The sequence below is a fragment of the Labrus mixtus genome, chromosome 5 (assembly GCF_963584025.1).
Source record: "Labrus mixtus chromosome 5, fLabMix1.1, whole genome shotgun sequence".
In the NCBI taxonomy this organism is placed as follows: Eukaryota; Metazoa; Chordata; class Actinopteri; order Labriformes; family Labridae; genus Labrus; species Labrus mixtus.
In genome coordinates, this window is record NC_083616.1 from 30,724,674 (window position 1) to 30,740,196 (window position 15,523).

At 42.6% G+C, this 15,523-nt stretch overlaps 1 protein-coding gene across 5 annotated transcripts in view; it reads left to right on the top strand.

Annotated features, from left to right (window-relative positions):
• smtnb (smoothelin b) overlaps positions 1-14,308 on the top strand; it is an 82,784-nt gene extending 68,476 nt beyond the window's left edge. For 3 of the 5 annotated variants that reach the window (XM_061038956.1, XM_061038957.1, XM_061038954.1), the window contains 5 exons: positions 28-103; positions 192-371; positions 464-590; positions 1,974-2,125; positions 12,284-14,308. In XM_061038956.1, coding sequence (XP_060894939.1) covers positions 28-103; positions 192-371; positions 464-590; positions 1,974-2,125; positions 12,284-12,437 — 689 coding nt within the window. In that variant the 3' untranslated portion in view covers positions 12,438-14,308. Of the gene's footprint in view, positions 1-27; positions 104-191; positions 372-463; positions 591-1,973; positions 2,126-9,122; positions 9,301-12,283 lie in introns of all 5 variants that reach the window. The other 2 variants (XM_061038955.1, XM_061038958.1) reach the window with 1 other exon arrangement.
• Positions 14,309-15,523: the final 1,215 nt, after the last annotated feature.

Genomic DNA, 15,523 nt, shown 5'->3' on the forward strand with positions numbered 1-15,523 from the left:
GTATATCATCTGTGTTTCTTCTTGTAGGGGGGACGGTGCAGTCAAAGTCATACAGCTTCTCGTCTTCCTCGTCTTCCTCCAACACGACCAAAAAAGTGGGCAGGTAGGTCGTGATCCAGCAGCACGGTTTAGTTTTCAAGTTTTACAAATGAATTTTTTTGTCTTTAACCGTCTTCACGTCTTCGCCGCAGTGTCTTCGATCGCGAGGATGACTCATCGTCTCGCGGCGGCGGCGGCGGAGGGTTGGCCGCCGTGGAGCGAAAGCAGGCGGAGAGGCGTAAGGAGCTGATGAGGGCTCAGACTCTCCCCAAAACCTCGGCCATGCAGGCCCGCAAAGCCATGATCGAGAAGCTGGAGAAGGAGGGCGGCGGGTGAGAGCTCGTGCTACAAAAGAAAGAGGAAAAAAAAAAAGGAGCCCGTCTTGATCGTGTAAAATATTAACACTCACTTTTTTTTCTCTCAGCCCTGGAAACCAGGCGGTCGCCAAGGTCAACAAGGTGCAGCGCTCCACCAGCTTTGGTGTACCCAACGCCAACTCCATCAAACAGATGCTGCTGGACTGGTGCCGCGCCAAGACCCGCTCGTATGAGGTGAGCCGCACAAACCCACAGTGGGCTTAGTGCTTATCTTTTTAATCTGATGATTTAAGACACAGCCAGCGGAGACATTCATCTATTTATACCCAAAGAAACTTTCCATCACTTCTCTCCGCCAGCCGTTCAGATTCTGTGTTTCTCCTACGGGTGTTACGATACCAGAATTATAAACTTCAGGGATATCAAGTGATGTTACCACGGCAACAAAAATAGATGTCAAAAGCCCCCCGATATTTAACGTTTCTTTGTTTTCAATTATCAGAAGTTTAACACAAAGAAACATCTTTGTGTTAAAAATATGACTTAAGATCTGGAACTTTTTTAACGCTTTAGTACTTTTCGATATTATGAATTACTTAAAGGCTTAATATGTGATTTTTCACACTTAAATATAATATAAATCAAGTATATCCTCTGAAAATAACTCTGTGAGTCATGACTGTCTACAATGGGTAGATACGAGCTTAATAAAGATTGTTAGCATTAGCATGCTAACACAACAATGCACCATACAAGCAACAAAAACAGAAGTCCAAGGTTGCCAATATTGGATAACTTCTTTTTTTTTTTAATTAACAAAATTGCAAACTCCTGCACACTGTCTGTATTGTACAAATACATCCACCATTCTGCAATTTTAGACATAAGTTTGCTTGCACTTGTTGGTGGATTCCTTCCTCTCCTATGCATCTATCCTATGAAACAAACCCTTTTCACACATACGGAAATCTCCTGAAAAACTCTGGAGATTTGGCTACCCGGAGGTTCTTTAGGCTATGTGTGAACACAAACAGCCGCATTTTTCGCGCAGACTTTACCCGGAGTTTCTCCTCCAGTCCTCTAGTATTTTATCCGCAGAAAATCAGAGTGAGCTGATGTCTGAAGGCGGCAGCATATACTCCGGAGATTTGAACTCGAGCCAATAGAAAGAGAATGACGTTTATATACAGTGTGTCTGCACGCGACCACTACGATCTCTGTGCACGTAATTAAACGTCTGCATTCTGTTTTCTGTTCGTCAGTATGTTGTTCTCCTCTCTGTTGTGGATGTTGTCATTCCATTGGATTACACATAGCATTGATATAAAGACAAATATTCTCATTTTAACGTCGTGTAGCGGACTCTGTTGCTTCGGCCGCTACTTCCTAAGTCCCCCGCTGTGAGGAGCATATGAGAACGACTAGGTCGGGAGAATCTCCGGAGCGTTCCTCCTCTAAATATCTAGATATTATCCGGAGTGCATATGTGAAAACGGCTACAGATTAGTTTTTGATCCTATCGATCATTAAAATAACAGATTGTACCGTTTTAAAACGCGTGATATCAAAACAGTACCAGAGAGAAAATGTTGACAAGCTTGGTTTCTTCTCCCTCAGCACGTGGACATCCAGAACTTCTCCTCCAGCTGGAGTAACGGCATGGCCTTCTGCGCGCTGGTGCACAATTTCTTCCCCGAAGCGTTCGACTACGACAGCCTGAGCCCCAGCAACCGCAGGCAAAACTTTGAGGTGGCCTTCACCAATGCAGAGTGAGTACACACTCAGAACGTGTTTTCCTCCCGGTGACATGTGGACTACTAACCGAGTTGATTCTCTTACTTTGATTTGTTTGGACTTTGAGAATCCACATCCGCCTCTACAACCTTTTTGTTTGTGTCGAGTTTGGACGGTTAAACGTTGAAGACAGCAGCAGAAGAGTCAGGAGGTTCAACTTTCCTGTGAAGATGAAAATACAGACGTTAGCTGTGTGTCTCGTTCCAGCGGCCGCAGCCTTCATGTGCTGCATTTTAAGACCGAATGCGTCACACCTGTCCCATTCTGGCGTTGACATTACCTTCGACCTGAGGAAGTTATGGAGTGAATGCACAGACAACCAAAGCTGCTCCCAGCCCCAAACGTTCACATATTGCTTTGTTTGTGTAGAACAGATTTTTTAAATATTTCCCTGATTCCTCTGATAAATCCACTTCCCTTTTGAGGGGCGGGATCAACTGAAACGGATTGTGTCTGTGAAGTTCTCAGTCATCCAAAGCTTGACCCAAAGGCAACTCGTCTTAAGATCTTTAACTAAGTCCAGTTGCCTTTGGATCACGCTTCAATAAAATGGATTGTCCCTCCGCCGTCCCTAAACCAAAGACGTGACTTAGTTTCCAATCTAAGAAACACTTTATTATAAATTATAATTACAGATTGATACTTACAGGACCTGAAGCAAATCAAGAAGTGAATTGTAGAAGGCTGTAACATTAAAACAATCTGTTTTTTAATTAACCTACCTCTCTGACTTAAACGTGTAATTCACCAACAACCACTAAATGATTTAGGATAAACGCTGCTTCCAAAGACAGCTCGACTTGTTTGAAGATCTTGAAGACCTCTAAACTAAACTAACTGGTGGGCGGAGCTAAACGTTTAAGCTTCTGTGGATCATGCTAATGATCGAGGTGACTCGTTAGCTGAGTCATTAACCTGGTTTCGTCTGGAGTCGTTACCACACCCCCAGTCGTCTGTGGGTCACATTTGACCCCCAACAAAGTCCAGTCGCTTTTGGATCAAGCTTCAAACATCCACCATGTTTCCCTAAAATGTCCTGAATCAAAAAGATTTGAAATAAAAGTTGGTGTCTGGTGCGTATTTAAGTCGGTTGAAAAGAGGTCTTGGATGGACCATCTGTTGTCCACCAAATATCAACAATGCAATCCCGTGTAGTGCAAATCACCAAACCACCCTCATGACCCTGAAGGACCGAGCGGCGTCGACAACTTCCAGAAGCTCCTCAGTGGATTAACTCTTCCTGTTTTTCCCAGGTGTACGATCCACACTCTACTACTCTTATTACTCCACCTCTAAAACCTCCACTCTCCATCTCCCCCCTCCTCCATGAGTAACTGCTGTGACTCCCTCCATCACCTCTCATCATCCAGAGACGAGCAAACCGTCCCCCCTCAAAACATCCTCCAGGTTAATCCAATCCAATCCAATCCAATCCACTTTATTTATATAGCACAAGTTTAAACAAACACAAGGTTTCCAAAGTGCTGCACAAGAGAGTAAAATAGAGATAACAAATAAATAAAAATATATAAAAATATGCATGTGTACACATAAAACAAATACAGTCACATAAAACACATAAAATCAACACTCTACGTGGGGGTAAAAGCCAAAGAAAAGAAGTAGGTTTTAAGAAGAGTTTTAAAACGAGATAGAGAAGAGGCCTGCCTAATGTGCAGCGGCAGCCCATTCCAAAGCCTTGGAGCAGCAATAGCAAAAGCTCGGTCCCCTCTGAGCTTAAGCCTAGCTTTAGGGACTGTCAGGAGCAGCTGGTCAGCTGACCTGAGAGATCGGCTAGGCATGTAGGGGTGCAGCAATTCAGAAAGGTAAGGAGGGGCAAGTCCATTTAAGGCTTTAAAAGAAAATAAAAGAATTTTAAAATGAATCCTAAAATGGACGGGCAGCCAGTGAAGTGAAGCTAAAATAGGTGAGATGTGCTCATACTTGCTTGTGCCAGTTAAAAGACGTGCAGCAGCATTTTGAACCAGTTGAAGACGCGCAATGGAGGACCCACTAACCCCCATATACAGTGCATTACAGTAGTCCAGCCTAGTGGTCACAAAGGCGTGGATTACTGTCTCAAATTGCTGTCTCTGAAGGACTGGTTTAATTTTTGCCAGCTGCCTTAACTGGAAAAAACTAGACTTCACCACAGCTTTAATCTGGCTGTCAAATTTAAGGTCTGAGTCCACTTTTACACCCAGATTGTTCACAACTGGCTTGTGATACTGTGCCAGAGAAACCAGATCAACTTGGGGGAGGGTCACAGAAGTGCCACCAAAGACCATGACTTCTGTCTTGTTTTCATTAAAATTCAGAAAATTTAACGACATCCAAGCTTTAATGTCATGTAAACATTTTTGCAGTGGGTTAGTGGAGTACGAATCAGCCTTTTTGAGGGGGACATAGATCTGGCTGTCATCCGCATAGCAATGAAAAGAAATGCCATGTTTCCTCAGAATAGAGCCAAGTGGTAAAAGATAAAGAGAAAATAAAAGAGGGCCAAGCACAGAGCCCTGTGGTACCCCACATGAAAGAGGAGCAGTGGAGGACACAGAGTCATCAAGGCTGACACAGAAAGTCCGATGTGACAGGTAGGACCTGAACCACTCTAGTGCTGTGCCACTGATGCCCACCCACTGCTCCAAACGAGCAATCAATATATCATGGTCCACTGTATCGAATGCTGCAGTCAAATCTAAAAGTACAAGGACAACACAGTGACCAGAGTCAGTAGCTAAAAAGATGTCATTAAAAACTCTTAAAAGTGCTGATTCTGTGCTGTGCAAAGTTTTAAAACCTGATTGGAAAATCTCTAGAACATTTTGTTGATTTAAAAAGTCCATGAGTTGGGAATACACAATCTTCTCTAAGATTTTAGAGAAGAAAGGCAATTTTGAGATAGGCCTGTAATTTGCCAAAACAGCAGGGTCCAGTCCAGGCTTTTTTAGTAAAGGCTGCACAACTGCATGTTTAAGATTTACAGGGACTACTCCAGTGGACAGACTGCTATTAATAACTGAGAGACAAGATGGCCCAACAGTGGGAAAAACCTCCTTAAATAAACGAGGCGGGACAGTATCATCCGGAGAGCCTGAGGGCTTCAAGTGACCCACAATCTCCTGCACAAAAGACAGGGTCACAGGCTCAAACGTGTCCAACACAGCAGAGCAGGGGACAAACACTGAAGGATCAGAAGCAGGAGGTGAATTAAGTGCTCTGGCAGATGTGACTTTGTCAATGAAGTGATGAAGAAAGTTCTCACACACAGCAGGGGAGGCCTCAATTCCTCTCTGTGGTGCATTCAGAACAGAGTTGATAACTTTAAACAGCACACGAGGCTTATGACAATTTAAAACAACGATATCAGAAAAATATTGTCTTTTAGCCTCTTTCACAGTGGATTGGTAGTGACGCCAGCAGTCCCTCAGTGTCTGAAAAGACACTTGTAATTTGTCCTTTTTCCACTTTCGCTCAGCTTTTCGACAATCCTGTCTGGCAGTGCGGGTTGTTTCGTTCAGCCAGGGCTCTGATTTGGCTTTCAGCTGCCTGGTCTTTAATGGAGCCGCAATGTCTATGGCAGATTGACAGGTGTCGCGAAACCACGCGTTTAGAGCCTCTGTATCCTCATACACAGACTCGGGAAAGATGCAGTTCTGACTAAAAACTGCAGAGAAGTGAGCAGCAGTGGAAGGGTTAAAAACTCGACATCTGCGAGCAGCAGCGCGAGGTTTAACAGTGGGACAGCGGACAGCAGCTTCAAACAGTACAGGCATATGGTCAGAGAAAAAGGCGTCACAGACCTCCAGGTTAAGAACAGGCAGACCATAAGATAACACAAGATCCAGTGTGTGACCGCGTTCATGTGTAGGCCCAAGTACAGACTGCACGAGATTAAAAGAGTCAATGAGGTTTAAAAAATCTCGCGCCAAAGGATTATCAGGGCAACACACATGAATATTGCAATCTCCGACAATAAGGACCCGGTCATATTTGGGCATAATATCAGCCAGGAACACAGAAAAATGTGTTAAAAAGTCTCTGTTATATTTGGGAGGCCGGTAGATCACAGCACACAGAACCGTGTGAGAATAGCCCAGCTCAAACAGACTGAGCTCAAAGCTGGTGAAGGAGGATGGCAGCGATAACTGTTTACACTTAAACACACCTTTAAAAACAGTCGCAATTCCCCCTCCTCGGCCAGACGTCCGCGGAGAGTTAAAAAAGCAGCAGTCGTCAGGTAAAAGTTCGGCGAAGACACTGGACTCACCGACACTCAGCCAGGTCTTAAAACACAGAAGAGTCCTCCGCTACATCTCCCCCTCCTCTCTCTCTCTCTCTTTAACTTTACTTCTTTTTTTCATCACACCATTCCCCCGTTTGACGCCCCCCCCCCTCCACCTTTTGTTTGTGTGTGTGTTCACATGCTCCCCTGTAGGATGATGTCTATGAAACAGCACCGGACTGTCACCAACCCACCGCCCCCCATCCTTCCACCTTTGTGTTGCATTATCACTCATCCCAACACACACACACACTCCCACACACACACACACACCATCCTGTGCACCAGTGTGTTTATTAGAGTCACTATATGATTGTATGTTTGTGTTTTATTGCAGGATCCTTGTTGTTGTTGTTTTTTTCATCCTGACTCTGTGAGAGCCGGAAAAAAAACAACAACAAACAAAAAGGCTGAATGAGCGTCAGCTGATAGGAGTTGCCATGACACCAGGATTTTAAACTTCGCTTAATAAGACGCTAGTAAAACTCAAATGGTAGTGATACGTTCTTCAGAAATAGAAGTCCTCGGCGCCCAATACTGGAAAATGTTTTGTTTTTAAGTAACAAAAAATTACAAGCAAACTCCTGCACGTTGACTAAATAGCAAAAACGGTACCGATGTATTTGTGCAGTATTTCTCTCGCAGCAGCTTTTGTGTAAAAAAAATTGACTGTAGATCTGAATATTTTTTTAAGCTTCTGTACTTTGAATCATCAAAATCATGGAGTTTGATCCTTAAAAAGTTTTTTTTTTTTTTTTTTCCAAATAGAGGTCAAAGTTTCATTTATTCTTAAAATGCTTTTTTTTTCAAATCTACTCTAGATAGTCGAGCATTCTGATTTATTTTTGTCAGCATATTACGTACTTATTTCACAATTTGTGAACAGAGGATAGACGAAGATCTCAAATCCAGGAAAATGTGGCTTCAAGATGAAAAATAAAGGGAATAGTTAGTCAGAGGGCGAACAACGAGCTCACATGAAATCTGAAAAGCTCTGATTGAGTCATTTGGTGATTGGTCAACAAGCCGGCGTTATACAACACTATCCTATCACAAAGTTTGAAACATGTTGACAAGCTCTCAGCTGACGCTCATTTGACATTTTGTTCTGTCTGATGTATTTCTGTGTTTGTCACAAACTGAATGTGTCATGATGTTCATGAAGCATGTCGACTCATGGATGTATTTGTCACCACAGAGAATGTAATGTTTTTGTTTCTTTTTGTGTCCTTTTTCTATCTCTCTCTCTCTCTCTTTTTATCTCTTTCTCTCTCTCTCTCTCTCTCATCTCTCTCTTTTTATCTCTTTCTCTCTTTCTCTCTCATCTCTCTCTTTTTATCTCTCTCTCTCTCATCTCTCTCTTTTTATCTCTCTCTCTCTCATCTCTCTCTTTTTATCTCTTTCTCTCTCTCATCTCTCTCTTTTTATCTCTTTCTCTCTTTCTCTCTCATCTCTCTTTTTATCTCTTTCTCTCTCTCTCTCATCTCTCTCTTTTTATCTCTCTCTCTCTCATCTCTCTCTTTTTATCTCTTTCTCTCTCTCATCTCTCTCTTTTTATCTCTTTCTCTCTCATCTCTCTTTTTATCTCTTTCTCTCTTTCTCTCTCATCTCTCTTTTTATCTCTTTCTCTCTTTCTCTCTCATCTCTCTTTTTATCTCTTTCTCTCTTTCTCTCTCATCTCTCTCTTTTTATCTCTCTCTCTCTCATCTCTCTCTTTTTATCTCTTTCTCTCTCTCATCTCTCTCTTTTTATCTCTCTCTCTCTCATCTCTCTCTTTTTATCTCTTTCTCTCTTTCTCTCTCATCTCTCTTTTTATCTCTTTCTCTCTCTCTCTCTCTCATCTCTCTCTTTTTATCTCTCTCTCTCTCTCATCTCTCTCTTTTTATCTCTCTCTCTCTCATCTCTCTCTTTTTATCTATTTCTCTCTCTCATCTCTCTCTTTTTATCTCTTTCTCTCTTTCTCTCTCATCTCTCTTTTTATCTCTTTCTCTCTCTCTCTCATCTCTCTCTTTTTATCTCTCTCTCTCTCTCATCTCTCTCTTTTTATCTCTCTCTCTCTCATCTCTCTCTTTTTATCTCTTTCTCTCTCTCATCTCTCTCTTTTTATCTCTTTCTCTCTTTCTCTCTCATCTCTCTTTTTATCTCTTTCTCTCTTTCTCTCTCATCTCTCTTTTTATCTCTTTCTCTCTTTCTCTCTCTCTCTCTCTCATCTCTCTCTTTTTATCTCTTTATCTCTCTCTCTTTCTTTCTCTCCCTCTCTCTCTCTCTCTCTCTCTCTTTATCTCTTTCTCTCTCTCTTTCTTTCTCTCCCTCTCTCTCTCTTTTTATCTCTTTCTCTCTCTCTCTTTCTTTCTCTCCCTCTCTCTCTCTCTCTTTTTATCTCTTTCTCTCTCTCTCTCTCTCTTTCTCTCCCTCTCTCTCTCTCCCCCCTCTCTCTCTCTCTCTCTCCCCCCCTCTCTCTCTCTCTCTCTCTCTCTCTCACCCTTACTCTTTGACATGTGGCTGCTCACTGCTTTATCTGTTTGTTTTTTTGTCCCTCCTCCACTACCTCTGTCCTGTTCCTTCTCTCTTCCTCCTATCTGTACGTCACCCTCTTCCTCTTCCTCTCCTCGCCCTCCATCCCCCGTCTCTCTCCCTCCCTCCCTCCCTCCCTCCCTCCCTCCCTCCCCGTCGGGTGTTGGGCACAGGAAACTAGTGGACTGTCCCCAGCTGTTGGACGTGGACGACATGGTGAAGATGCGCGAGCCGGATTGGAAGTGTGTGTATACGTACCTGCAGGAGTTCTACCGGGGCCTGGTGACCAAGGGCCTGGTTAAAACCAAAAACTCCTCCTAGAGTCGCACCCCACCTAAAAGTGAACCCATGGTGAGAGAGGGGGGGGGAGCCAAAGACGGAAACACACATGATGAGATAGAGGGAGTGTGTGTAACTACATGTTTTAAACAGCTGATAGGATGATACTTTTAATTATGATGATGATACTTTAGCACAAAACGCCTGCAGGGAGTGATGTCTGCAGCAAATCAAGCATTTTCTGTTACCTGATTTTCCTCTTCTTTATCCCCATTTTTAACATTTTCCACGTGCATCTTCTCAATCTGCACAGTAACTGTAGACATGCTCTAAAGAGGGATGTATTTATGCAGATGTTTGGAGACGGTTCAACAGCTTTTCTGTGTTTGAAAGCCGAGGAGTACAAAAACCAAGATATGTATGCATGAACAGCTGATAGCGTTTAAACCCCCTGTAAGAGAAACTTAAGTTTGCACAGACTTTGCTGCCCCCTGTGGACGTAGCAGTAGATCCTATCATCATGTGTGTGTATGTGTTCATGTGTAAGTAGTGTATAAGTTGTATTCCATCGTCTTTTAAAGCTCCTGTGAGGAGTTTTCAGCTGATTATGAAACAGACTGAAGTTAATACTGATGCCTCTTTATGACCTGCAAAAGCAAAAAAAGACATTCAGAGAGAAGATTGTTTTTACATAGTTTTAATGTGTGTAGAGTAGGTGTTAGATATGGAGATGTACAGCTGACTGCAGAGACATACATAGATAGAAATAGGACTTTCACACTTGCAGAAATGACGAGCTGTATCTGTGAACACAAACAGCCACATTGTTCACTCAGACTTCACCCGGAGTTTCTCCTGACAGACCTTTAGTATTTTTTCTGCAGCAAGTCTGAGTGAGCTGATGTGAGAACACAGCAGGATATTCTCTGGAGAATTTACCTCGAGCCAATGGGAGTGGGGGAGTGATGTTTATATCCTGTGACTGCTGCACGGTGCATAAAGTGCATTCTGTTTTCTGTTTGTCAGTATGTTGTTCTCCGCTCTTTTGTGGATGTTGTCATTCCATTGGATTACACAGCATTTATAAAAAGGCAAATATTCTCATTTTAGCATCATCTGTTGCTTCGTCCACTACTTCAGTTTTTTTTTTTTTTTTTTACGTCATGTTACTTCAGGAGACAAAATCTTCAAAGAAATACGATTTTTGTCCACAGGGGGGCGCCAAAAACAACAGAAGCCATAACTCTCTTTGAAAAATCTTTGCTAGGAAAAACTTGTGTGTTTCTTCAGCGTGCAGTTCATCTTTCAGACTGACACCTACGCTGCAGCAGCAGTGGTTTCAGGCTTTAAAAATCAATATGTATAAATCATGAATCTTCTTCCTCATGGTTTGTAGATCAAGATGATGACGCTTCTGTAGATGATTAAGAGTCAGAAAATCTCCTCTCAGAAGCTTCAAATCAACCAGCGTCTCTGAAAACTACTTTCAGACGTGGCTCTTGGATATTTAAATGCTTCATGCTAATCTGAAGCGACTGAGGACCAAAGAACCAAACATGGTGTGTGTGTGTGTGTGTGTGTGTGTGTGTGTGTGTGTAAAGCCAGACTATACCCAGGGCACAGAGCCATGAGCGTCTGCAGCTCAACACTTTAAAAGGACCTGCAGCAGCGTGATGTTTCAAACTGAGGAGCAAAGAGAACAGACAGAGCCGTGTTGTCCGATGACTTTGAATCAAGTGGGAGTCTACAGGTGTTTACACACTCGGCTTGTAAAGCTTTCAAAGACACTCTAATCGTTAAGTGCAGAGTGACTCGTGTCTGCAATTCATTAGATTGCACATCTGATTTTATGTTGTTGACATTTATTTTCTCGTGCAGGAGATAAAGCCTGGTTCTGTTTCTCTTTCTGAACCCGGCTCAGAGAGTTTACACTATGTGGAGATAACGCCACCCTGTGGTCACTCTGGGTATCTAAAACCAGACGTCTTTGATCCTGAGTGAATTGAAACACAATGCATTAGTGAAGTTTATTTATAGAGAGTTGTTTCCATAAAAAAGGTTTGGAGACAAAGGGATCAAAGAAAAGCACGAGAAGGGGGAGCTCAACCATGATGAACGAGGTGTGTGTGTGTGTGTGTGTGTGTGTGTGTGTGTGTGTGTGTGTGTGTGTGTGTGTGTGTGTGTGTGTGTGTGTGTGTGTGTGTGTGTGTGTGTGTGTGTGTGTGTGTGTGTGTGTGTGTGTGTGTGTGTGTGTGTGTGTGTGTGTGTGTGTGTGTGTGTGTGTGTGTGTGTGGCTTTTTTCTTTTTCTATTAGGATTCTTCTTTGGGATTTTTTGCCTTTATTCAACAAGTGGATAGAGGAAAACAGGGTGTGAGAGTGGGGAAAGACGCCACGGGTCGCCTGCTTGGAGGTCGTTTTCCTCTGTTCATGTGGTGCAACCTAACGGCGAGGCTAGCTGTGCTCCTAACTATAGCTTAACAGATACTATTCAGTATCACGGTCGGGTTTATTGCAAAGTAGGTTTACCTACAAAGAACCTGTTTTGGTGAAAAAAACAATGAACACAGAAGGAGAATAAATATTTAAAAGCTATTAAATAACATAACTTATACTGTCTAGGAACTGAAGTAGAAGAACATAAAGAATATCTGATATAATAGTATAGAAGCAGAGAGCGTGCATGTGAGGAGATGTACAGGATGATGGTGTGAAAGTGTGCTCTTTATATAGACCAGTGTGCATTAATGTAACTCATAAAAGGGTTAAGATTAAAGTAATGTTAAGTGACTCTGGGGCTGGATAAAGTCTGTGTCATGTAGGGGGGGGGGGGGAGGGGGGGCATCACTGTTGAAGCTGGCAGCAGACAGGAAGAAACTGTTACTATGGCGACAGCTTTTTGTCTGAATGAACCGAAACAGTTTGGTTAATTAATCTGACTGATGGTTAAATATGAAACCCAAAGAATCTCCTCCTCCTTCCTCCTCCTCCTCCTCCTCCTCCTTCCTCCTCCTCCTCCTCCTCACACGTGCTGTCTGTTGTCCTCCTCCTCTTCAGGACCTACGCTAACTGCATGCCTCTGCTGGAGGTGGAGGACATGATGATCATGGGAAACAAACCCGACTCCAAGTGCGTCTTCACCTACGTCCAGTCTCTGGTCAACCACCTGCGCAGGTACGAGATGTCCATGGGTCGGCCCTGTGATCTTTGAACTGTGTACCGTAAGCGTTGGCCCCTCCCCCTCCCCCCCAGCCTCCACCTTCATCTTCACCTGATGACAGCCCTGCGCCCTGATTGGCTGCTTGACGCAGTCGCACATCTCTGATGGACCAGTTTGCGATGTTGTGTGTGTGTGTGTGTGTGTGTGTGTGTGTGTGTGTTTGTGTAATATCTTTGTTGGCAGTGGTGATGTGTATTCATTATTTCAGCTCTTTTGTTCGCACACAGACCACGTCTCTCCACCGACAGAGCGCCTGAAGTTTTCTAAGCTTTAACATTTTACACTTTATTTTTTTTAAACTCATCTTTGTACCAGGTGATATTTAACATGCTGTGTCACGACGCTAGTGTCCGGGGAAACACATCAGAAGAGAAAAAAGAGAAATATTTTTTATAGTATTTCCCCTTTTTAAGTTATTTAAACTTTCTTTCTACACTTCTGTAATTATTGTAACTTGATAACAGTTTTTTAACAAAGAAAATCCAGACAAACATAAACCATCTGGTCATTCTGGTACTATTTCTTTCTTACCAAACGTGGAGTAATTTAAGTATTTCAACTAAGTTATTATAGGATTTAATGGATTTCATTTTACTATGTAACACACGAGCACAGGGATGTTCTTTTTATGGTTCTCAACTGGTCTGGTCTCAGGACCCACCACCAACATGAGGGGTGATTTGAATTGTTTCTGTACGCAGGGAGCACCACACAGGATTGCATTGTTGATATTTGGTGGAAAACAGGGTGAAAACCAGATGGTCCATCCAAGACCTCTTTTCAACCCCCTTAAATACGATGACAGCATCAACGCACCAGAAACTTTCATTTCAAATCATTTTGATTCAGGACATTTTAGGGATACATGGTGGATGTTTGAAGCTTGAACCAAAAACCAAGACCCCAAATGTCTGATATTTTCAACCAAACAGATTTCTTCAATAAAAAAAAAAAAGTGCAGTCACACGACCTCAGAGGGTTAAAAACCTGCGACAGATCAAAGAAAAGGAACATGACAAACACGTTTCACACAAATAGTTTTCCAGGCACTGATTTGAGACTGCTCCGTGAACCACTTTTGGGCCCCGACCCACCAGTTGAGAACCACTTGTTTAAATGATACAATCCTCCTGTTTCCTCTCTGAACCTCACAGTGATGCTGAGAACATGTCTCTAACATTTGAACCCTCCTGTGTTACTGTATCGTTTGGAGGACATGCCTGTAGTCCGGCAGGTTTATTCTTTTTTTAAATTCAGGTTTAAAGGAACAACACGAGTGGATTGCAGTCGGCCATACAGCTGAACTGCATCATTCCTTCAGTTTCTTACTACTTGACTTTATGTGTACAAGCATCAGCATCACGCCCCCGCCCTGCCAGGCGCACTCACACACAGCTCTGTTAGAGCGCTCCCTGCTAATGCTTGACTAGATGTTTTTTTTTTTAAATATAATATTTTGTATTTTTGTTAGTGTATATTATGCTTCTAAAAGTTCGGTTTAAAGTGAGTCGGGGAGCTCAATGTTTTGTGAAGCTGCCCTGTTGTATATTTTAGGACATAAAGCTAAGGAGAGTTTTTAACTGAAGATTTTTATTCTGCTTGTAAAGTTAAGATTCCTTTTGAAAAAGATGTTTAAATTCTGATCCTGTCAGAGCTGATTTATTTACAAAAAAAGTTCTGCTTTTAGATGAATTAGAGGAATTATTTTGAGATTTATTCCACCGCTGCCCCAACTGAGAAAACCAAATCCTTCCACGGAGCAGTGAGTGCTGTATATAAGAGCTTCAACACATTATGACTTCATGTTTCTGTGCACCGCAGTTCAATGTGAATGAAGATTAAAAGCTATCTGAGAAAGGAAACCGCTGTGTGGTGGTTTATTGCTCTGAATCCGAGTCATCGTAAGTGTCACACGTTGCTTTCATTCACACACTCTTCAATCAGTCAATCATGAGTTTTCATCATGATTTTTGTGAGGACGCGAGGCGCTTTACAAAAGAGCAGATGGGATAATAACTTCCTGTTAGAAATGAAGACACCGATTGTAGGAGAACATTTTTGAGTTATGAAGTGTGAGATACAAATGGCTCCAGCAGGTCACACTCTTTATAGAGGAACTTTCACCGGGGTGGCAGGTGGATGCCAATCGAAGAAGAAGGGGTATCGGGTGTTGCTAGACAAAGAGCACAAACACTAATTTGACTAATGTGAATCATTAGATGGAAATTTATGGACAATTATTTGAATCTTGTATGAAAGTTATGAAGACCATGGTGGAATGAGAAATACATCTTCCATAAATGAAGATAATCAAGTCAAGTTTATTTGTATAGCATATTTAAAAACAGCTTCACCTGACCAAAGTGCTTTACAGGAAATGCATAAAAAGAAAGAAATATACATAAATACACACACACACACACATATATATATATATATATATATATATTCATATACATGTAGTATACATACATATCACAAACATATACCCGCATATCTACATGCACATGCGTACATACAGATACATACCTAAGGTCAATATATGGGGTCTGTTTCAACTTGTTTTAAATGCCAGGGAAAAGAGGTGAGTTTTGATTTGAATGAATTTAACGAGTTGATTTGTCTGATGGAGGGAGGCAGTTGATTCCACAGACGGGGGCCAGCCAATGAGAAGGCGCGGTCGCCTCTTGAGTTTTCGCTGAGCTCGAGGGACTACAAGGAGCGACTGTTCAGAGGACCTAAGTGGGCGTGATGGGGTGCAGGGCATGTCTTATTTCACAAGACGCTCAGGAGCGAAGCCCGGGCAAGCGCGTCGATTGACAGATTAGCTGCTCCGTTTCAAATGTGCTCTCCTTGTGATGTCACAGAGGGATTCTGGTTTTAAAAAATCCCCTCCCCAGGTATCTCCACCCATGGACTCCACCCCCAGCATAGAACAGAACTTTTGCGCTGGTCTGCCATTTTTATTCTCACTACAGAGGAGTGATGTCTACGGGGAAAACTCAGGGGGGGGGGGGCTCATTACATTTAAAGAGACACACACACCAAAACGGAGCGTTCTGAGAGAGCTGGTTTAT